The sequence below is a fragment of the Crocuta crocuta genome, unplaced genomic scaffold (assembly GCF_008692635.1).
Source record: "Crocuta crocuta isolate KB4526 unplaced genomic scaffold, BGI_CrCroc_1.0 scaffold288, whole genome shotgun sequence".
NCBI lineage: Eukaryota > Metazoa > Chordata > Mammalia > Carnivora > Hyaenidae > Crocuta > Crocuta crocuta.
This window is the reverse complement of record NW_027532607.1, coordinates 1,457,080-1,482,252: the sequence shown is the minus strand read 5'-3', so window position 1 is coordinate 1,482,252 and position 25,173 is coordinate 1,457,080. Positions and strand designations below refer to the sequence as shown.

Sequence of the window (25,173 nt, the reverse complement as noted above, 5' to 3'; positions counted from 1 at the left end):
ACGACAGGGATGTCCACTCTCACCACTGTCGTTTAACATAGTGCTGGAAGTTCTAGCATCAGCAATCGGACAATAAAAGGAAATAAAAGGTATTATAACTGGCAAAGATAAAGTCAAACTTTCACTTTTTGCAGACGACATGATACTCTACATAGAAAACCTGACAGACTCCACCAGAAGCCTACTAGAACTGTCCAAGAATTGAGCAAAGTCACGGGATACAAAACCAACGTACAGAAATTGGTTGCATTTTTACACACCAATAATGAAGTAACAGAAAGAGAAATCAAGAAACTGATCCCATTCACAATTGCACAAAAAACCATAAAATACCTAGGAATAGACCGAACCAAAGATATAAAAGATCTGTATGATGAAAACTATACACAACTTTTGAAGGACATTGAAGAAGACACAAAGAAATGGAAAAACATTCCATGCTCATGGATCGGAAGAATAAATCTTGTTAAAATGTCATTACTACCCAAAGCAATCTACACATTCAATGCAATTCCCATCAAAATTGCACCAGCATTCTTCTCAAAGCTAGAACAAACAATCCTAAAATTTGTATGGAACCACAAAAGACCCCAAATAGCCAAAGTAATAAACTAAAGAATAAAACCAAAACGGGAGGCATCACCATCTCAGACTTTAGCCTTTACTACAAAGCTGTCATCATCAAGACAGTATGGTATTGGCATAAAAACAGACACATAGACCAATGGAATAGAATAGAGAAGAATAGAGAACCCAGAATTGGACCCACAGATGTATGGCCCATTAATCTTTGACAACACGGGAAAGAGTATCCAATGGAAAAAAGGCAGCNACAGCAACATGCAGAAGAATGAAACTAGATCACTTTCTCACACCATACACCAAAATGAACTCAAATTGGATAAAGGACCTGAATGTGAGACAGGAAACCATCAAAACCCTAGAAGAGAAAGCAGGAAACAACCTTCTCGACCTCAGCCGCAGCAATTTCTTACTTGACACATCTTGAAAGGCAAGGCAATCAAGAGCAAAAATGAACTATTGGGACCTTATCAAGATAAAGAGTTTCTGTACAGCAAAGAAAACAATCAGTTAAACTAATAGGCAACTGAAGGAATGGTTGCAAATGACATACCGGATAAAGGGCTAGTATCCAAAATCTATAAGGAACTCACCAAACTCCACATCCAAAAATCAAACAATCCAGTGAAGAAATGCACAAAAGACATGAACAGACACTTCTCCAAAGAAGACATCCAGATGGCCAACAGACACGTGAAACGGTACTCAGCGTCCCTCCTCATCAGGGAAATACAAATCAAAACAACACGGAGATACCATCTCATGCCAGTCAGAGTGGCTAAAATGAACAAATCAGGAGACTCTAGATGCTGGCGAGGATGTGGAGAAAATGGGCACCCTCCTACACTGTTGGTGGGAATGTAAACTGGTGCAGCCCCTCTGGAAAACAGTGTGGAGGTTCCTCAAAAAATTAACAATAGAACTCCCCTATGGCCCAGCATAACACTGCTAGGAATTTACCCAAGGGATACAGGTGTGCTGATGCATAGGGGCATGTGTACCCCAATGTTCATAGCAGCACTTTCAACAATAGCTAAATCACGGGAACAGCCTAAATGTCCATTAACTGACAAATGGATCAAGAAGATGTGGTTTATATATATAATGGAATACTACATGGCAATGAGAAAGAATGAAATCTGGCCATGTGTAGCAACATGGATGGACCTTGAGGGTGTTATGCTAAGTGAAATAAGTCAGGCAGAGAAGGATAGATACCATGTGTTTTCCCTTATATGTGGAACAGGAGAAACTTAATGAGGAACATGGAGGTGGGGAAGGAGAAAAAAATAGTTACAGAGAGGGAGGGAGGCAAATCATAAGAGACTCTTAAATACTGAGAACAAATTGATGGTTGATCAGGGTGGGGGAGGGGGGAAAATGGCTGATGGGCATGGAGGAGGGCACTTGTGGGGATGAGCACTGGGTGTTCTATGGAAACCAACTTGACAATAAACTATAAAAAAATAAACATTAAAAATATATTAAAAAAGAATGAGTACATATTCTAGTGAACTAGGACAGACTATATAGTTGATTGGAGATCNGAGGGAGGCAAATCATAAGAGACTCTTAAATACTGAGAACAAATTGATGGTTGATCAGGGTGGGGGAGGGGGGAAAATGGCTGATGGGCATGGAGGAGGGCACTTGTGGGGATGAGCACTGGGTGTTCTATGGAAACCAACTTGACAATAAACTATAAAAAAATAAACATTAAAAATATATTAAAAAAGAATGAGTACATATTCTAGTGAACTAGGACAGACTATATAGTTGATTGGAGATCATGTTCTAAAAAATTCTTGAGAGAAAAATGAGTGCCTAATAGACATTTCATATAAAGGACAGTGTCCTTTGATGAGATTTAAACTGGAATCAAGTACTTGGTAGAAAACCAAATATGTAGGCAAAGTGGCCTTTGAAAGATGTCCATGCCCTAATTCCTGGAATCTCTGAATGTATTACTTACACAATAAAAAGGACTTTGCAGTTATAATTAAGATAAATTATCGTTGATTATCTGAGTGTGTCCAATATAATTACAGGGTCCCCTAGGCAGCCAGAAGCACGAAAGATGTGGCAAAAGGAGAGATCAGAGAGATTCAAAAAACGAGGACTTGGTTTGAAGATGGATGGGGCGATGTGATGTGGAATGCAGATGGTCATATGGGGCTGAGAGAGACTCCTAGAAGTCAGCCCGGAGAACTGCAAGGAAGTAGATTCCACCAAGAGCCTAATACGCTTGGAAGTAGATTTTTCTTTAGAGCCTCTTGGTAAGAAGCTGGGCTGACCATCTCCTTCATTTTGGCCTTGAAAGGCCCAGAGAAGAGGAACTAACTGAGCCCACCTGGACTTCTGACCCACAGAGCTGTGAGATGATACATCTGGGTTGTTTTAAGCTGCTGAGTTTGTGGCAATTTGTTAAGGCAGCAACAGAAAACTACTGCACCCAAATGTGCCCCAGTGATATGCATGTGAATGTTTTGAATAGAGTTAAGGTTTTTTCCAAAGACATACTCAAGGCATTAACTGGAACCAAAATTAAACATGTATTTTCTAAACTCAGTGAATGAAGAAATAAACCCAGAACAAAGTATATCCCAAATGGCACTAGAATAAAACTTATTTCATATCACAGTCAAGTGTAATGTGATATGAAATTTCTAATTTCTTCTAATATTTCTAGCGTTTAGTAGGTATTACCCTGATTCATGCAGCCTTTCAACAAATAAGCATGCCTTCTTTTTTTCACGTTCATTTATTTAAAATTGTTTTTAATGTTTTATTTATTTCTGAGAGAGAAAGAGACAGACACACACACAGCACGAGCAGGGAAGGGTCAGAGAGAGAGAGGGAGATACAGAATCTGAAACAGGCTCCAGGCTCTGAGCTAGCTGTCAGCACAGAGCCCGATGCGGGGCTCGAACCCACGAACCATGAGATCATGACCTGAGCCACCCAGGCAACCCAACATTTATTTATTTTTGAGAGAGAGAGAGAGAGAGAGAGAGAGAGAGAGAGAGAGAGAGCGAGCACATGAGCAGGAAAGAGGCAGAGAGAGACAGACACAGAATCTGAAGCAGGCTCCAGACTCTGAGCTGTCAGCACAGAGCCTGACACAGGGCTCAAACTCTAGAGCCTTGGGATCATGACCTGAGTTGAAGTCAGACACTTAACTGATTGAGCCACCAGGCGCCCCCAATAAACTGTTATTATTAAGGCATTTAGCTCAGTTTTATAATGAAAAATGCAATTCCATCTTTTGTTTTTCAAACCAGCTTTTCCAGCAATAAAGGTGATTCTTTGGTTCCTGTTTTTTCAACTGGTCCCAAACTTGGAGGGTGAAGCGTTAACCTTCCCAGAACCCAAACAGAGTCATGCTTGCCTTTCTCTTTTGTTTTCTTTTCTTTTTTTCTAGTGAGTCATGCTTTCCCTTTCCTTTGGGCCTTTGCGGATTCCAGTCTTTCTGCCCAGAGTGCTTCCCTTGTGCTGTCTGACTCATACTCATTATCCAACCTTCTCTGACAACCTTCTTCTGTCCTCCCAAGACCAAGTCAGGAGACTGTCTTTTACGCTTCCATAATACTTTGCACTTCCCCTATCATAACTTGTGTCATATTGTGATTTAAATCATTTTAATCAAAAATTCACGGTTTAATGGTCTGACTTTCCTGAAAGACTTCATATCAGGGCAATGACCATGTCTGACTTGTTACTTGTTATATTTCCCAGGCTTCGTACATTGTGGCCTTTAAATAAATAGTTGCTATTTGGGCTGATAAACTGAAGGAAGTTTAGCTGATTTTATCATTATGATTTTTTTTTTCCTGTGAGAAATCCTGGGGCTTCAGTTGTATGTATATTGCCCCATTACTTGGTTTTTATTTGACTTTGCGTTTGTTCTTTTGCATACCCACACATTATTTGAATAAAAATATTTGTCCAGGATGGTCCAAGCTCTAGGAAGATGTCTGATTGAAAGTAATCATCTTTTCTTCCCACAAATTAGACACTGGATTAGAACTTCTGGTCTCAGACAGCAGAGGACAACAGTCAACCCTTAAAATTGCAGATCTCAGAGAAGAAGATGATCAGATATACCAAGGGGCTTTCATTTGGGAATGATTCTCATTACCTTGTATTTGTGAAGCAGTCAGCTTCCTTTCTTTGTGCTGTAATTGGCGTGGGAGAGGTCCTGGTAAATCTTTATCCCTGCAAAGACATGAGGAGATTTAATACGTATGTGAAACCAGCAAATGTTAGTTCCATTCATCAGTTTTTTGCTGACCGGAATGACTATGGGTCACAGTATATCCAGAGTCTCACCACCTAAGGAACCTGTTACTGTCACTTACTACAGGATATGGAGTGATAAAATGCTGGCCATGAGGTCCTGCTCTGCCCTACACATGCCCATCGCCCTTACATCCTTAAAAACAACTCTTGATTTTCCCCATTTTACAAAAGAGAAAACTGAGGCTCAGCAGGATTAAATAACTTGTCCCAAAGTACACAGATAATAGGTAGAAGTCCTGGGATTCAGACTCAGGTTTATCTGACTCCAAAGCTCAAAGATATAAGCTCTACATTATTCCTATTGGTAAAATGTAAGTTGTTTCAAATTTTTAACAGGTATAGGGGTGCCCGAGTGGCTCAGTTCATTAAGCATCTGACTCTGGATTTGAAGGCTCAGGGCATATCTCATGGTTTGTTAGTTTGAGCCCCACATCGGGCTCTGTGCTGACAGTGTGGAGCCTGCTTGGAATTTGCTCTCTCTCTGCTCCTCCCCTGCTCATTGTGCACACACTCTCGCTCTCTCAAAAGAAATAAACATTGAAACATTTTTTAACTGGTATAAATAATCTTTAAAATTAAAAAAATATTTTTAAATGTTTTATTTATTCTTGAGAGAGAGAGAGAGAGAGAGAGCATGAGCGGGGGAGCGGCAGAGCAAGGGAGGGACACAGAATTGGAAGTTGGACACTTTACCGAATGAACCACCCAGGTGCACCTTAACTCGTATACATAATCTTATGGTGAATAACCTTATACTGAAAACTTAGTATCTATAATTATTTTATGACTTTAATTGCCAGGTTGTATTTTTACCAGCACATGAGAGGGGTAGATCTATCTACATCTACATCTATACCTATATCTATATATAGTCTATATGTATATCAACCATATCTATGTATTTATCTATCTACTGAGAGAGAGCACTTCTGGAAAGTTTGGAACCCTGGGTGACTTTTCATTTTCTCAGATAAATAAAATCTGGAAAAAGAGAAAAACATATGAATACTTTGGGGACATTTTGTATGGATCTGCAGGAGGTTATTAGTTTAGGAACATAAAAGTATATTATGAATAAGTGGTTTTGCTTACAAGATAGTAATTTAAAGTAGATTTAAGTAATCATAATTTTATATGTTAATTTTAAAATACATTTAGCTTTGATACTAAACTAAATGTTTTATTTTTATTATTTTTTAAAGAAAACATTTTAACGTTTGTTCCTTTCCTGAGAGAGAGGAGACAGAGCGTGAGCAGGGGAGGGGCAGAGAGAGAGGGAGACACAGAATCTGAAGCCGACTCTTGGCTCTGAGCTGTCAGCACAGAGCCTTACACAGGGTTTGAACTCACAAACCATGAGATCATGACCTGAGCTGAAGTCGGATGCTTAACCAACTGAGCCACCTAGGCTCCCCTAAAAGTTTTAATGGAATCTCCTAGTTTTTATATTTTTACAAGAGGCGATTAAAATGAAACTGGAAGAAATACTACACATGGTAATTTTAAAAGTTATCATTGATGGATTTAGTCTCCTCGACAGTATCTAGTATGTTCAACTCATGTTCAAAAAGGGACCTAGGAATAAAGGAGGTAATAAGGTCTCAAAACACACCCATTCCCAACTTTTACAACATGGAATTTTACCTATTAGTTTATTTTCTTTGCTTTTACCAACACTGATTTCTTCTTCTGGTAGTTCTGTTCTTTCTCTTCTTTGAATCTCTAGAAACTCCAGTTTGCCTTTACTCAGATAGGTTATTTTATATTTGTTGTATTTCTAAATATAAACAAATTACTTTTGCATGACATAAATGATGCAGTAGATGGAGAAATATGAAATTCTCAAGAAGCAAGAGAAAAGTAAAAAGCCAGGTAACATGATGTCTTTATTAGTGACGTTAAAAAAAGGATCCTCTCAGCAGAATTTCAGACCACATGGGAAATAGTCTTTTTATTTTATAATGTTTCAAAGCTTTGAAGAACCTTAGATTTGGTAAGTGCCTGGGCTAGCCTCTCATCTCATGTAGGAATTCCCTCTACGTGTGGTATTGTCTAGCCTTTGCGTGACTCCTTTCAGTGACAAGAACGTCACTAGTTCAAGAGACAGCTTGTAATGCAGGGTGAGGGAACAATGAGATCAAGGGATTTGGCAGCTGGAAGGTAAAAAAAAAAAAAGGTCCCTTGAAAAATGTCAGGAATCTCTTCCTGCAGCAGCGGATGCTAGGAGAAATACTCTGCAAGTGGCACAGGAAATGGATGGTTGTGAGGGAGAAAAGGCTTTTCTTCTTGTGCTCTAGTAAAATATAGATTAGGCTCTTACTTTTAGTCATTCATGGCTACTGTTTATTGGAAGTTGTAGTTATCAAACAGAAAAAAGCTCTTGTTAATATCACAGGCAAATCTCCCTTCCCAATTTTAGCTCAAGGTCAGTCATGGCCAATTTACTAGATTTCATTTTACCCATCATATTTAAGCTACAGACCTTCTCTATACTGACTTGCTTAGGGAATTAGGTCTTCTTTGTGATCCTCTAATGTTATTTTTCTTTCAACTGCACTCAAAATATTTTACTGTTCTACTGACAACTTCTTAAACACTCTAGGATATTCTGTCTCCTTACACAAAAATTGTCTCTCTTATGGAGGAACAGAAAGAACAACTTTCTGTTTTTCCAATCAAAAGGATATATATTTTTTCTTTTCATAAAAAATCTCTATCTTCAATTCATATGCTTTGTTTTATAACTAAATTTATCACAGGGCACTTGAAGAACATTCTCATTTGTTTCCTCATAGCCTTTATGAGTATTAATATATTTATCAGCTTAATAATTCTTTTTTTCCATATATTTTATTTTTAAATTTATTTAAGCTCAAGTTATTTAACATACAGTATAGTATTGGTTTCAGGAGTAGAACCCAGCGATTCATCACTTACATATAACACCCAGTGCTCATCCCAGTAAGTGCCCTGCTTAATACCCATCAGCCATTTAGCTCCCCGCCGCCTACCTCATCTCCAGCAACCCTCAGTTTGTTCTCTGTATTTGAGTGTCTCTTATGGTTTGCCTCCTTCTCTGTTTTTTCAAAAATTTTTAATGTTTATTTATTTATTTTGAGATAGAAAGAGAGCAAGTAGGGGAGGGGCAAGAGAGGGGGAGAGAGAGAATTCCAAGCAGGCTCCATGCTGTCAGTACAGAGCCAACTGTTGGGCTCAAACTCACAAATTGTAAGATCATGACCTGAGCCGAAATCAAGAATCAGATGCTTAAACGACTGGATCACCTAGGTGCCCCCTCTCTGTTTTTATCTTCTTTTCCCCTTCCTTCCCCTATCTATGTTCATCTGCTTTGTTTCTTAAATTCCACATATGAGTGAAATCATATATATGTCTTTCTCTGACTTATTTTACTTAACATAATACACTCTAGTTCCATCCACATTGTTGCAAATGGCAAGGCACCTTAACAATCCTTGATCTTAATCTATTTATCACCTGAATACATTCATTACTTACCTCTTGCCATGGGAGCTGGGTACCTTTTTCAGAGGATTCAGCCCAGTTGATTTAATATCAGGAACTGCCATAGGGCCAATAACTCTGTCTGGAATTCAGAAGATATGAACAGGATCAAATCACAGGTTAATTCCTCTAGTTTCTTTTGCAACTTCCCTAGCTTAAAACCTAGAGTTTGAAGTCCAGGGCCTTGAGGAATCTTAATATGTGCAAATTCAAGTTAGATGTGTGTGCAAAGTTGGAAGGCCATGTAGAAGAGCCCCTTCACTGTCCAGATATCTCTAAGCAAAGTTTCTTATCATTGTCCATCCCCCTTCGAGGAGTAAAAATAAGTGGTACCATGTGACATAGATAAAACATCCTAGAAAGATGTGGAAAGAGTTATTTAAAGACAAATTTATTTATTTATTTTTTAAAAACTATTTTAATTTTTAAAAATATTTTATTTATTTCTGAGAAAGAGAGAGAGAGAGAGAGAACATGAACAGGGGAGGGTCAGAGAGAGAGGGAGACACAGAATCTGAAACAGGCTCCAGGCTCTGAGCTAGCTGTCAGTACAGAGCCTGTCTGTCGCGGGGCTCGAACCCACCAATCATGAGATCATGACCTGAGCCGAAGTCAGACGCTTAACCAGCTGAGCCACCCAGGCGCCCCGAGACAAATTTATTTTTGAAATCAGTAGAATATTCATGTCATAATTGACAGAGGATAAAATGCTACAGCATTTCTGAAATATTTACCTACTTGTTTATATCTTGGATACTTTAGTGGTAGTAAGTAGATTTTCCCAGGATTTCCTTCTGGGAGGTCCCTCCCTGCCTCGTCAGTTCTTACGAATCCACTGGTCTTCCTTAAAAGTAGGAGTGGAGGTAGGATACAGTGCTGTTTCTCCACCCTAGACTCTCCTGAGTGGACTTTTAACCATTAGAGCCTCCCTAGTCCTGGCTTTCCACTTCTGCAGAGTTTGGACATCAGGGCCTCTGGACCCGAAGCTGGTTGGTAGGGCTTTCCCCTTTTAGTGCTGCTTTCCCCTCTCAAATTAGTTTTTCAAAGTGTATTAGGTGGTTCACTGACGAGAACACTGGGTTGCTGATTTAGAAATAATAGACAATCAAATACTATGAACCCACAAAGAAAAAGCCTTTGTATGTTTAGTTATAGTTTGATCCATCTTCCCAGCTCTTCACCTCAGAACCTGGAAAGCCAGTTGTTTCTAAGCAATTCAATTACATGTGTTCACAATCTGGAAACCTACCACAGAACTGGGAACTCCGGAGAGGATCAACGATTTAGGCACTTGAAAAGTGCTGTGAAATCATCCTCATGGTGCAAAATAATCATTACTTTAAAAAACTACCTTCAATCTCTCTTAGAGATGATAGATTGAAAAAAAAAAAAAGGACACAGCATAAAATTCCTACATAATCCAGATATTTACCTACTATTAAGCTGTGCTACCTACCACTTCTGGGCCTCAATCAGATCAAGAATCCAATAAAGGGTTTGTTCCGTCATACAACTGTGACCTCATTCACTTCTCAGCCTCAAGCCCAGGTGACAAGGACCTCCAAGATCCTTCCGACTTTAAAGCAACGGGTTTTCAATGTGGTTCATTTAGTATCCTTGGCGTATTGTGGATGTGAATTACAGAATGGGAATATTTTGACACTGTCAGGATTTCGGAGAAGGGGAAGGTTTTTTTTGTTTTGTTTTGCTTTTAATTTGCTATTAATGTATTTCCATGTTAAACATTAGTGAGTTGCAAGTTGTTTGAATGAAAAATTTTACTGAACTGCCTTGATTGAGTGGTGATTAAGAACCATTTCATTAATTGTTTCAGCCTAGAAAGGCCAAAAAAATACCCTAAACTCTCATAGGTGTATAGAATGTGGTATTATTGGAAAGAGTGATTTAAAAAGAGCAATTATAAAAGGATCATGATTGTTTTTAGAAACTTTAATATTCAAGATCTGACCTGCCTCATGGCACTGTAAATCATCTAACACAAATTAGGCATATCTTTAGTCTTCATCATGGCTAACCACAGATACCTTTGGCACCCAAGGTTTAGCTCAAACCCCCAAATCGTTTCAGGCCTCATTCAGGAGCTGTAGTTCTAGAGGCTTCCTATTCCCGCTCCCAGAGTTTGTTTATTATGAGCATAATTTGACATTTCCCTAGTCTTTCGGAACTTGGTACATTGCATCCCATTCTGGTCTGGGATACAAAGGGAAAGAAAGAGGTGGTTTAATTTACAAATGAATTAAACAAATATTTAATAAGGGCCTACCATGTTATGGGCCTATCAAGGTTAAAATGGGAATAATGGGGGCGCTGGGGTGGCTCAGTTTGTTGAATGTCTGACTCTTGATCTCAGCTCAGGTCATGATCCCATTATTTGGGAGATAGAGCCCTGTGACAGGCTCAGTGCTGACAGTGTGGATGCTGCTTGGGATTCTCTCTCTCCTTTTCTCTCTGCCCCTCTCTTGTCTGTGTGTGTGCTTTCTCCCAAAAAAAAAAAAAAACAACTTTAAAAAATGGGAATAATGGCATTGTTATTGGATGGGATTGTTGAGAAATATATTATTTTAAATATTATTTAAAATTTTTTTATGTTTTATTTATTTCTGAGGGAGAAAGAGAGATTGAGACAGCATGAACAGGGGAGGGTCAGAGAGAGAGGGAGACACAGAATCTGAAACAGGCTCCAGGCTCTGAGCTAGCTATCAGCACAGAGCCCAATGTGGGGCTCGAACCCACGAACCGTGAGATCATGACCTGAGCCGAAGTCGGACGCTTAACCTACTGAGCCACCCAGGTGCCCCCTTATTCTTTTTTAAGTTTATTTGTCTTGAGAGAGACAGAGAGAAAACAAGTCAGGAGGGGCAGAGAGAGGGAGAGAGAGAGAATCCCAACCAGGCTCTGAGCTGTCAGCACAGAGCCCGATGTGGGGCTCGAAACTGTGAACTGTGAGATCATGACCTGAGCTGAAACCAAGAGTTGGACGCTCAACTGATTGAATCACCCAGGTGCCCCTGAATTTTCTTCTATTTTAATCCTGAATAATAATCCACTATATGTACCACATTTTATTTATCCATTATCTGTCATTGGACACTTGGGTTTCTTCCACCTTTTGGTTACTGTGAATAATGTTGCTATGACACATTGGTGTACAAATAGTTCTTTGAGAACTTGCTTTCAATCTTTTGACTTTATATCCAGAAGTGGAGTTGTTGAATCACAAGATAATTCTATTTTTAATTTTTAAAAGAAAAATTGTTTTCCATAGTGGCCATTTTTTTTTTACATTCCCACCAAAAGTGCACAAGAGTTCCAATTTATCCACATTCTTTTCTGTTTTGTTTTTTTTTTATAATAGGCACCCTGATGGGTATGAGGTCACATATCTTATTGTGGTTTCAATTTATATTTCCCTAATGATTAGTAATGTTGAGCATCTTTTCACATGCTTGATTGTTATTTGTATATCCTCTGTGGAAAATTGTCTATTCAATTCTCTTGCCTACTTTTTAATTTTTTTTTTTCTGTTGTTGAGTTGTAGTAGTTCTTTATATATTCTGGATATTAACCACTTATTACATAAAATATTTTCAAATATTGTCTTCCATTCTGTAGGTTGCCTTTTCACTCTCCTCATTGTGTTCTTTGATGCACAGTAGTTTTAGACTTTTATGTGGTCCAATTTATTTATTTTTTAATTTTCATTTATTTATTTTGAGAGAGAGAGAGAGAGCTAGAGAGAGAGTAGGGAGGGGCAGAGAAAGAGAGAGAGGAATCTCAAGCAGGCTCCAAGCTGCCAGTGCAGAGCCCAACATGGGGCTTGATCTCATGAAATGTGAGATCATGACCTGAGCTGAAATCAAGAGTCGAACACTTAACCAACTGAGTCACCCAGGCACCCCTAAAAACCTAATATCTTAGGGTAAAGTCTAGTTCATCTTGTACAGTTAAAGATATATGAGCCTGAAGGAGAGTATCTCTTCAGTTCTGTCATTTACCAGATTAATGGGAATTGTACTTTTCAGGAAAAAAATGTAGCTACCTTCCTGCTACAGATACTGCCCCATTAGGCCAATTTTTTTTTTACAGGCAGATTCCTTCGTTTCTCTCCCTGGCTGTTTTGCTTTCAGTGAGTGGAAGCACCTTGAGGTCAGAAGCTGAAATGTTCTATGACAGAGTCCTGGGAGATGTTCAGTGAATGACTGGGGAAAGGCAAGATGTCCCTCCCCTTTGGGGTGCAGAAATTGTACGTCACCATAGCTCCCTCATCTTTGGCTTTTCTCACTCCTTATCATCTAGAAATCATCAGAGTATGTCAGCATGAAGGAAATATTATTTCCTACCTTAACTCTGGTAACCTGGATAGGTAAAATCCTTTGGGATGCCCTCATCCTTTAATTCCCCAACCCCCCAATTTTTATTTAAGTTCTAGTTAGTTAACATATAGTGTAATATTGGTTTCAGGAGTAGAATTTAGTGATTCATCATTTATATATAACACCCAGTGCTTATCACAAGTGCCCTCCTTAATACCCGTCACGCATTTAGCCCATCCCCCACCCACTTCTCCTCCTTCAATCCTCAGTTTCTTCTCTCTAGTTAAGAGTCTCTTATGGTTTGCTTTCCTCTCTTTTGTTCTTAAAATTTTTTTAAATGTTTATTTATTTTTGAGAGACAGAGCATGAGCAGGGGAGGAGCAGAGAGAGAGGGAGACACAGAATCTGAAGCAGGCTCCAGGCTCCCAGCTGTCAGCACAGAGCCCGACGTGGGGCTTGAACCCACGAACTGCGAGATCATGACCTGAGCTGAAGTCAGTCGCTCAACTGCCTGAGGCACCCAGGTGCCTTTCCCTCTCTTTTTTTTTTTTCCCCCTTCCCCTATGTTCATTTGTTTCTTAAATTCCACATGAGTGATGTCATATGGTATCTTTCTTTCTCTGATTGACTTATTTCACTTAATAAGTGAAATACACATCATCGCAAATGGCAAGATTTCATTTTTTTGGATGGCTGAGTAATAATATTCCATTGTATATATGCTACATCTTCTTTATCCATTCATCTGTCGGTGGACATTTGGGCTCTCCCCATAATTTGGCTACTGTAGATAATGCTGGTATAAACATCACTCTGTTCTAGCCAGAATGGCTAATTTGCTTTTTCTCAAATACTGCAAACATGCCTTTGTATAAAGGCATTTACACTTGCTCTGCCCTCTGCATGGAGTGCTCTTCCCCAGATTATTTATGGTTTACACCCTTACATCCTTATTTTTTTGCTCAAATGTCCTTTATCAGCAAGGCCTTTATTATGTACCTTCCCCCACTTCCAGCATCCCCTATACCCTCTTTCCTTGCTCTATTTTTAACCTGTAATCTGTCATTCTATTATCTTATTTGTTTATTGCATATATCTCTTTACTAGAGTGTAAGTTTCATGAAGGAAGGGATTTTTGTCCTAAGCATGTAGAATAATGCTTGGCCCAAGGTAGACACTTAGCTGATTGTTTACTTGAATGGATACATGCATCCCTTCAGCAGATACCTACTATCTGCTAGGGACAGAAAATAAAGACTTAAAAAAATGGTATGTCTACCCAAAAGTAGCTGACAAGAGAAGTGGGACAAGTTCATCCAAATTCAAGTTTTTATGATCTGTGAGTAAATACTGGTGACAGAAGTCATCAAAATTAATAGGGTGGTATATACAAGAAACTAAATATCCCAGGGGGTGGGCATGTATTAAATTTAGTTGCACCAATAATCATCTAACCAGAACCAAATGGGATTAAGGGCTGATATCACTTAATTTACTTGTGGGCATATCCTAGGCAGCTTAGAAGTGGTAGACTGGGGGCGCCTGGGTGGCTTAATCGGTTAAGCGTCTGACTTTCGCTTAGGTCATGATCTCGCGGTCTGTGGGTTCGAGCCCCGCGTCGGGCTCTGTGCTGACTGCCAGCTCGGAGCCTGGAGCCTGTTTCAGTCTGTGACTCCCTCTCTCTCTGACCCTCTCCTGCTCACGCGGTCTCTCTCTCTCTCTCCTAGAAATAAATAAAACATTAAAAAAAAAAAAGAAGTGGTAGACTGGTGTGATATTTATCTGTGGGGCTGATCGTCCCAGGATATAAGCTGGGTTCCACAGACAGGTACGCTGGATAGATAGAAAGTACCTTTGGGCTGGGACTTATATTTGGGGCCACTTCTTATTTATTTTTTCCACTTAAAGATTTTGACAAGCACACAGGTGCAGATTTGTCATTTTTCTGTTTTTTCAGCAGATATATTTTTTTGGGTCAGTCCTGTACTTTAAAAAAACTAAAATATAATTCACATACCATAAAAATCACTCTTTTAAAAGTGAGAGTTCAGGGGCGCCTGGGTGGCTTAGTCGGTTAAGCGTCCGACTTTCGCTTAGGTCATGATCTCGCGGTTCGTGGGTTCGAGCCCCGCGTCGGGCTCTGTGGTGACTGCCAGCTCAGAGCCTGGAGCCTGTTTCAGTCTGTGACTCCCTCTCTCTCTGACCCTCCCCTGCTCACGCTGTCTCTCTCTCTCTCTTAGAAATAAAACATTTTTAAAAAAAAAGTGAGAGTTCAGTGTTTTCTAGTATATTCACAAAGTTGTACAACCGTCCACTATCTACTTCCAGCAAAATTTCATCATCCAGAATGAAGCCCTGTACCTCTAGCAGCTACTCCCATATTCCCCTTTGGTTGCCTGTAGGTAACCACTAATCTGTCTTCCATTTCTATCAATTTACCTATTCCTGACATTTAATTTAGACAGAATGATATAATATGTAGACTTTTTGTCTGGCTTCTTTCACTTAGCATAATGTTTTCAAGGTTCATCAATGTTGTAACATGTATCCATACTTCATTCGTTTTTATGGCTGAACAGTTACAGCTGTACTGACTGGTCATATTTTGTGTATCTATTTATCAGCTGATGGACATTCAGATTGTCTTGACTATAATGAGTCACGTTTCTATGAACACTCTTGTACAAGTTCTTTTTTTTTTTTTTTTAAATTAACACGTGTTTATTTTTGAGAGAGAAGCAGAGTGTGAGCAGGGGAGGGTCAGAGAGAGAGGGAGACACAGACTCCGAAACAGGCTTCAGGCTCCGAGCTGGCAGTCAGAACAGAGCCCGACGCGGGGCTCGAACCCACGAACCGCGAGATCATGACCCAAGCGAAAGTCGGACGCTTAACCGACTAAGCCACCCAGGCGCCCCACTCTTGTACAAGTTCTTATGTGGACATATGTTTTCATTTTTCTTGGGTATATCCCATGGGGTGGAATTGCTGGGTTATATAGTAACTAGGTTTCACATTTTGGGGACTGTCAACTGTCAAAAATTGTTTTCCACAGCAGCTGTATCATTTTACATTCCCACCATTAATATAGGAGGATTCTAATTTCTCCATATCCTCATTAATACTTATTAGTGTCTTTTTTATTATAGTCATCCAAGTGGGTGTGAAGTGGTATCTTATGGTTTTGATTTGCATTAAAATTTTAAAAAAATGTTTATTCATTTCCTGAGAGAGAGAGAGACAGAGTGCGAGCAGGGGAAGGACAGAGTGAGAAGGAGACACAGAATTTGAAGCAGGCTCCAGGCTATGTGCTGTCAGCACAGAGCCTGATGCAGGGCTCGAACTCAGGAACTGCGAGATCACGACCTGAGCTGAAGTCAGCCGCTTAACCGACTGAGCCACCCAGATGCCCCTGATTTGCATTTCTTTAATGACATATGATGTTGAACATCTTTTCATATGCTTATTTTGAGAAATATCTATTTAGAGCTTTTGAATGTTTTTAAAGTTGGGTTATTTGTCTTTTTATTGTTGAGTTACAAGGGCTCTTTATATATGCCTTGGATACTAGACCCTTATCAGATATATAATTTATAAACATTTTTTCCTATTCTGTGGCTTGTCTTTTCATTTTCTTATCATATCCTTTCAACCACAAAAGTTTGAATTTTGCAACTAAAAGAGAAGGAACAGATCTTAATCTTACTCATCTTTTTCATTTTTCAAAATGTTCATATTTTTTAGTTTCTTTTTTTAATGTTTATTTATTTTGAGAGAGAAAGAAAGAGACAGGATGAATGTGAGTTGGGGAGGGGCAGAGAGAGGAGAGAGAGAATCCCAGGCAGACTTGGTGCTGTCAGCACAGAACCTGACATGGGGCCCCAACTCATGAAATGTGAGATCATGACCTGAGCCGAAATCAAGAGTTGGATGCTTAGCCGACTGAGCCACCCAGACACCCCCATTCACCTTTTTCAGTTTATTGATAAGGACACTAAAGCCCAGTGAATTGAATTAATCTCTTTAGTGGCAGAGTTAGGAACACCAGCTTTATGTAACTGCACTGTATATTGCATCAAAAAAGGTACCAAGTAACTAGAGATAAAAACAAATTCTTCACAAATAAATCCATTAGAAAACAATGTAAAATATCTGATAATCACATGTGATGCAGTGTGGTATGGACTATAAAAACGAAAGGAACTCAGAAAAACAAGAGAGGTGGTGGTATACAGTCACCTAGCAGTAAGTAGATGGAGGATAGTAACTGACCAAACGACTATGGGATTGAAACATAGGAGTAAAAGTATTAAATTCCTTCACATCAGGCCTTGCACTCACCTTTAGTATCATGTGCAGTTTTCATCAGCTTGTGCAGTGGCATGATTCCTTTTGCTGAAAGGATTAAGATTAAAGACAAGATTAAAAGTAAAAATTATATACATTGCTGATGTTTCAAAAAGTAGAGTAGAAAGATATTATAATTTTCTTAATTTTTTCTCAGATGGGTGGGAAAGTGAAGAAAATGTCAGTTATAGGTGATATGCCTCTTGTATTTCTCAAAAGTTTTGATTTAAATCCCAGTTAAGGGGCGCCTGGGTGGCTCAGTTGGTTAAGCAACTGACTTCGGCTCAGGTCATGATCTCACACTTTGTGGGTTCGAGCCCCGTGTCGGGCTGTGTGCTGACAGCTACCTCAGAGCCTGAAGCCTGTCTTCAGATTCTGTATCACCCTCTCTCTCTGACCCTCCCCTGCTCACGCTCTCTCTCTCTCTCTCTCTCTCTCTCAGAAATAAATAAATCCCAGTTAGTTAACATAGAGAGTTATATTAGATTCAGGAATACAGTATAGTGATTCCACACTTCCATACATCACCCGGTGCTCATCACAAGTGTGTCCCTCCATCCCGAGTTGGTGATACCGCTCCCTCTTGATTCATACTCTTTTGGTGCCTTAATGGATCAAACTCCAGAAAAATTTTTTTGAAAAGCATTATAGAGTCAACATCAAAGGCAAGACTATTCATTTATCATCTTTTAGGATGAAAAGAAGTGAAATGACTTTGGAAATTTGTTGACTTGAGGAGGATGACCTGTTTCCCATTTCATTTTCATTTGTGCTTTGGTTATGAACTGTTCACTAAGTATATACCATTTAATGGTGCATTTTTTCTAGTGAATTCTCCTGTGAAATGCATGCATAAAATATTTGTTATGATATGAACTTCAAAATTCTCCTCCCCTTGCCATACCCCACCCTATGGCCAGGACAACAACCAAACAAGTACTTTAACAGTACTGATTCATTTCTCCCCCCCTCACAATGTTGGGTAGTTTGGTTTTTTTTATACACAAGGAGATAAAATCAGGAGAAAAGTGCTGGATATAATGGGTCAATTCTCCAAGTTTGGTTTAGTTTGGCCAGATAAAGCCAATAATGTACTATTTTAATATCAAGAAAGGTCAGTTGCAGGTTATGGGAACATGGAAAAGTTTTTGGTAGCACATTTTTAGGCTGAGAAGGCTATGTAGTAGCCTTTATCATGGAGAAGGCAGTAATTTATCATGGAGAAGGCAGTACCCATAAAGTAGATGTATTTTCTTTATGGGAAGGGAGAGATTAATATTAACACACAACACATACTATGTAATTAAGAAAAACCTATCAAACATCTTTATTCTGTCCCTTCCCCCTCATTCTTCTCTTCTCTATTGCTTGGTTCTTCTCCTTACTCACAACATTAGTTTGCTAGAGGCATCTTGTTACATTGTAGGATGCTGCATGTGACGCCATTTTGGTTGGGAATGTGACTTGGAAGATTTCTGTTTTTGACAAGAGGCAGACTTTATTTTTACACAGTAGGTTTCTTTCCTAAATGTATATTAGAGTTTTTCTACAGCCCTAAAGAGTATGGTGTTAGAAATTAACATTCAGAACTCTACAACCCAAGCAGCACTGCAGGGCAGAGTAGAATATTTTTTAAAAAATTAATGTTTTATTTATTTTTGAGGGAGAGAGAGAGCATTATCAGTGGAGGGTCAGAGAGAGAGGGAGATACAGTTTAACCAACCGAGCCACCCAGGCGCCCTGAGAGAGGGAGATATGGAATCTGAAGACAAGCTCCAGGCTCTGAGCTATCAGCACAGAGCCTGATGTGGGGCTTGAACTCACGAACTGTGAGATCATGACCTGAGCTGAAGTCGGACGTTTAACCGACTGAGCCACCCAGGCGCCCCCAGCATAGAATTTTGAATGTTTACCATCAAATGATATAATTTTTAGCAAGTCTGAAGTTGTTCATACAGAAGCGTCATTTTCACGTTATTTTGCTTAATAACTGAAATTTACTTTTGCTCCTGACAAAAATAGAAATGGTGAAATGAGAATTGGAGAAAAGATACTTAAATGTAAAAAATGCTGTTATTTAACAAAAGGAGTATATCTAGTTATCAGAAATTTGTAAGTGAAAACTTAAATAATCGGTAGTACATATTTGAATGTACAAAAATGTCAATACAATATTCAGAAATAAAATCTGTTCCCTTAATACCTACATCTATAAAGAAAACTTAAGAAGTGGACATGGAAAACAGTATGAAGTTTTCTCAAAAAATTAAAAGTAGAACTGCCCTATGGCCCAGCAATTACACTACTAGGTATTTACCCAAAGGAGATAAAAATACTGATTTGAAGAGACACATGAACCCCAATATTTATAACAGCATTATTTATAATAGCCAAATTATGGAAAGAACCCAAATGTCCATCGACTGATGAATGGATAAAGAAGATATGACATATATATATATATATATATATATATACTTTCTCTCTCTCTCTCTCTCTATATATATATATATATATATACACACACACACATACACACACACAATAGAACATTAGTCATCAAAAAGAATGAAATCCTGCCATTTGCAAATGATGTGGATGGAGCTAGAGTATATTATGCTAAGCAAAATAAGTCAGTCAGAAAAAGACATATACCACATGATTTCACTCATACGTGGAATTTAAGAAACACAACAGATAAACATAGGGGAAGGGAAGGGAAAATAAGATAAAAATGAGAGGGATGCAAACCATAAAAGACTCTTATATACAGAGAACAAACGGAGGGTCACTGGAGGAGTGTTGGGTGGGAGATGGGCTAAATAGGTGATGGACACTAAGGAGTGCACTTGTGATGAGCACTGGGTGTTATATGTAAGTGATGAATCACTAAATTCTATTCCTAGAATCATTATTACAACTATAACTAACTAGAATTTAAATAAAAAGTTGAAAAAAAAGAGTACACTTATCATGTTGAGCACTGAGTAATGTATAGAACCGTTGAATCACTATATTGTATACCTGAAACTAATATAACACAGTGTGTTAACTACATTGGAATTAAGATTAAAAACTTAATAATAAATAAAACAAAACTCCAAATTAAAAAAAAAAGAAGTGGACATTGAGTAGTAGTATTTGGGGAATTTGGGGAATATACACTACTGTTGGAAATTTCTAAAATGATGAAACATACTTTCAAATGTCTACATTTTCTTTACTGCACTGTGGACTTCACAGAATAAAATATATTTGGAATGGGCTTATGTAGTGGAGAAAGCAGTGGAACAACAGGCTGGACGTGTGAAACATTTATGTGTAATAGAGACTAGAATGAAAGAAAAAAAGAGGCAACACTACTAGGAAAACAAGTAGAAGCAGGAATGAAAGAAAAATAATCTATTATGGAGACAGGGAGAAGAGAAAAACAGGGAAAAGAAGAAATGGAAGAATAATGGAAAAGTAAGCAGGGAGGATTGGGAAGGTGGGCTTTCCTAGCTTTGTAAAAGGTTTTTAACAATCGATTCTGATTTGCAGAACTCCCGTGTGTGCTCTGGGGTTTTACATAGTTTTACATAACTGCTTCTTCAGAGTGACTCAGATTGGTTATTATGAGAATGACCTGCTCATTACAGGTCATAGCAGAATACGGCTGCTAGGGTTAATGAATCTTCAATTATCTGAAAGCAGGAGACTAGAACCTTTATTAGTCAATCAACAGGCACTTATTGAGCACATTGAGTCAAAAAATAGTCTTGTTGAGAGCAGGAACTTTGCTTGTCCCTTTTAATTGCTGAATTTCTTTCTTTTTTATAATGCTTGGGTACTCAATAAGTGCTTATGGATGAACACTGATCTTATACATGATCAGAGAGGATTACTTCCAGTGTCTCTAAATTCAGCATCATGATTTTACCTGCTGGGATTAAAAACTACCAAGCACACATTTCTGAAAGTTTTCTGGCATCAGTCTATGCCAGAAGCAGCAATCTATGGGATAGAATGGGACCTATTCAAAGGATTTTTTTTTCTTTACAAATAGTAAAATACAACAGGAATTATTTGGAAATGTTTAGTGTGGGTGCCCAGAATTTAAATTTATCTTCTCTTATTAAGATTCATTTTATAGATTTTCCATAAAACACCTTAAATTATTCTTAAATTCTTTTTGAAACACAATCAGGCTTTCAAAGACATATCAATTTTTACAAAATCATTCTCATTGAAGAATGCTGGCGCAGAGAGCAAATCAAAACTACTGAAGAATAAGTACAGATTGAGATTGTGTGTGGGGGCAAGGGGACAGAAGACAAGTTTTACCTTGCCTCTCTGGGTAAGTTTCACAGCATCATTTTCAAACCATCCATTTATTATTTCTAGTAGAGACTGTGGCATTTTGGCATTGGAAAACTTATTTTAGAAATAAATATGCTAGGGTATCTGGGTGGCTCAGTTGGTTAAGTGTCTGACTCTTGGTTTTGGCTCAGGTCATGATCTCACAGTTTCGTGAGTTCAAGCCCCACCTTCCAGGTTTTGGGCTGGCAGTGTGGATGGAACCTGCTTGAGATTCTTTCTCTTCCCCTCTCTTTCTGCCCCTCCCCAACTTGCACTGTTTCCATCTCTCTCAAAATAAACAAAAAAACCCCAAAAAACAAAAAATAAATATGCTAAGAGGGCTGCAAACAAAATGTAAATTTCACAGGCATCTAAAAAGGAATTTTAGGTCATTAGACATACCAATCTATAGGTAAGATTTTTTTTTAATGTTTTAAAGTTTTTAAAAAAATTTTTGAGAGTCAGAGAAATAGAGACAACTTGAGCAGGAGAGGGTCAGAGAGAGAGGGAGACACAGAATATGAAGACAGGCTCCAGGCTCTGAGCTATCAGCACAGAGCCCGATGGGGGGCTCAAACCCACGAACCATGAGATCATGACCTGAGCCGAAGTCGGATGCTTAACCGACTGATCCACCCACGCACCCCTGTAGGTAAGATTTTTTTAAAGTTTATTTTTAAGACAGAGAGCATGAGTAAATGGGGGAGGGTCAGAGAGAGAGAGAGCGCGCGCGCGCGCGCGAGAGAGAGAGAGAGAGAGAAAGAGGGAGAGAATCCCAAGTAGGCTCTATGCTGTCAGTGCAGAACCCGATTTGGCTTGAACCCATGAATTGTCAGATCGTGATCAATAAGTAAAATTTTAATATTAATAAGAAAACAGAGGGGCACCTGGTGGCTCAGTCAGTTGTGTCCGACTTCGGCTCAGGTCATGATCTCATGGTTCGTGGGTTCAAGCCCCACGTCAGACTCTGTGCTGACAGCTAGCTCAGAGCCTGGAGCCTGTCTTCGGATTCTGTATCTCCCTCTCTCTCTGACCCTCCCCTGCTCACGCTGTCTCTGTCTCTCTCAAAGATAAATAAAACATTAAAAAATAAAAAAAAAGAAAATGGAAAAATACTTTGAAAGTATGACTTTAAAGCTAAACGCACAAAAATTGTGTGTGTATAAGGAAATAAAATTGGGGGTGAGAAAAATTATAGATTATCATTGGGTGATATAATTAAAAATTATTAAAATTTTCCTTTCTCATTCTTTCATTTTTTCATTATAGAAACTTTTGATAATGAAAAACAGAACTTTCCTATAATGAATATGTATTACTTTTATAACCAAAAAAAGTCACATGTAAAAATAGAAGCATAGCACCAGATTATCCATTTTTATAAACTGAATCATAAATTTCCACTCACGTTTAAACTTCTTCAGGCCCTTCATTATCAAATGCACTCTAACCTCTCCATTTCCTGTAAAACATTTGAATCAGATACAGAGGGAGTCACATAAAAACTCATAAAAACTGATAAAAGTTGTGATTAAAATGACACAGTAGGCTGGAACTTCATCCATGAGTTAGAATAACGAGAGAAACTGGTTTGCTTGGGACTTGCATTCAGTTTTCCCTCCCGTGAGTATGATGGAAGAAAGGAAAACTCTTCAGTGAGACATATCCCTCTTCAATACAGCTCCTCTTTTCCGTGTTTTGAGGTCTGACACTCCAAAGGTGACAGGTGGAAAAGGGATATTATAAAAAGAACCAGGGCTCAAATCTGTCGGCATCTTCTCCAAACTCAGATCGATGACATTTTAGAAACAAAGATATGAAGAGAATATGTTGGCCAAGTGCATGGACTTGGAATAGGGAGAGAAGGAGCTGCTATGGGGTTTCTCCTAACAAGTACTTCTCGAGAACGAACACAGGTGAGGTGGTGAACTTGTCCTCTTGAGGATACAGAGTGCGCTTCTCTGGCTGGAACCACCTTCCTGTACATGTTCAGCTTAGGGTCTTCTCCAGGAACACCCAGTCTTGGCTAAATCCTCCCCTTAGCACCCTGTGCATACACATAGCACCTTTTTTGTAGGTGACGAAAATGTTCTAGGGGTGCCTGGATGGCTCAGTTGGTTAAGCGTCCAACTTCAGTTCAGGTCTGGTCTCACCGTTTGTGAGTCTGAACCCTGCGTTGGCCTCTGTGCTGACAGCTCAGAGCCTGGAGCCTGCTTCAGATTCTGTGTCTCCCTCTCTCTCTGTCCCTTCCCCACTCGTACTCTGTCTCTCTCTCTCTAAAATAAATAAACATTAAAAAAAATTTTTTTTAAATGTTCTAGAATGACTGTGGTGATAGCTGCCCATATCTGTGAATACTAAAAACCCTCGAATTATTTAATGGATAAACTGTTTGGTATGTGAACTATATTTCAATAGGCTGCTAAAAATTTTGATTTGAAAAAAAGGAATGGGGCACCTGGGTGGTTTATTCAGTTAGATATCTGACTCTTGATTTTGGCTCAGGTCATGATCTCACAGTTTGTGGGTTTGAGCCCCACATCGGGCTCTGTGCTGACAGCTCAGAGCCTGGAGCTGCTTTGGATTCTGTGTGTCCCCCTCTCTCCATCCCTCCCCTGTTCATGCTCTGTTCTCTCTCTCTCTCAAAAGTAAACAGGCATTAAAATTTTTTTAAATAAATAAAAAATTAAAATTAAAAAAAAAAGGGATACACCCCTATCTAAAATAAACATGAGGAAGGTAGACTGGAGAACATATATTAGATATAATACAGAATGTATCTCTTGAAACCAATATTACACTATATGTTAACTAACTAGAATTTAAGTAAGAATTTGACAAGGAAAAAGAATAAAGTTTGCAAGTACAAAAAATAAAAAATAAAAAAAGAGATTGTACCTATGATGGAGGGAAGGAACAAGGAATGGAAACAGGAGGTAAAAGGGAAAATAATAAAATGAAACACAAAGAGTCTTTCCATGGGACCAATAATGATAGTGTGCCATCCTGAGGAGTCTGATTAGCTCAGCTCTGTGCATCTTATGTTAAAGAAAAAGTCCACTCTTACCCACAAAAGATGCTTAAGGTACTAGTGGGAAAGGAAGAGATATTTAACAGGCAGCTGGAAACACAATGGTGACAAAAAATAATTCCGGGAACAAAGGTTTTCAAGCATTTTGGTCTCAGGGCATCTTTAAATTCTTAAAACTTTTTGACAACCTCCAAGAGGTTTATGTGGGTTATCATTATTAGGTGGGTTATAATTACCATAAGTTATTAAAACTGAGAAATTTAAAAAATGTTAAAATTTTTTTAATGTTTATTAATTTTTGAGAGACAGAATGTGAGCAGGGGAGGGGCTGAGAAAGAGGGAGACATAGAAACTGAAGCAGGCTCCAGGCTCTGAGCTGTCAGCACATGAGATCATGACCTAAGCTGAAGTTGGATGCTTAACCGACTGAGCCACCAGGCACCCTTAAAAAATATTTCAAAATAGCAATAATAAATCCAGTACACATTAACATACTTTTAAATGAAAAATATATATCATTTGAAAATGAAAAATTAAAGCATTAACATTTAGTGGGAAAGGCAGTGTTACTGACTGAATGTTTGTGTCCCCCCTACCCCACCCCAACCCTCCTAATTCATATATTAAAATCCTATCGGGGCACCTGGGTGGCTCAATTGGTTAAGCATCCGACTTAGGCTCAGGTCATGATCTCACAGTCTGTGAGGTCTGTGAGTTCAAGCC

General features: G+C 38.8%; 1 protein-coding gene across 4 annotated transcripts in view; it reads right to left on the bottom strand.

Annotated features, from left to right (window-relative positions):
• The window catches only part of EFCAB3 (EF-hand calcium binding domain 3), a 118,529-nt gene that overhangs the window by 23,320 nt on the left and 70,036 nt on the right, over positions 1-25,173 (bottom strand). For 2 of the 4 annotated variants that reach the window (XM_077780367.1, XM_077780368.1), the window contains 4 exons: positions 22,828-22,881; positions 17,076-17,129; positions 8,398-8,485; positions 4,721-4,797 (listed from right to left, as the gene is read on the bottom strand). In XM_077780367.1, the coding sequence (XP_077636493.1) occupies positions 4,721-4,797; positions 8,398-8,485; positions 17,076-17,129; positions 22,828-22,881 (273 nt within the window). Of the gene's footprint in view, positions 1-4,720; positions 4,798-8,397; positions 8,486-9,141; positions 9,170-9,652; positions 9,735-17,075; positions 17,130-22,827; positions 22,882-25,173 lie in introns of those variants that run through there. The other 2 variants (XM_077780369.1, XM_077780370.1) reach the window with 2 other exon arrangements.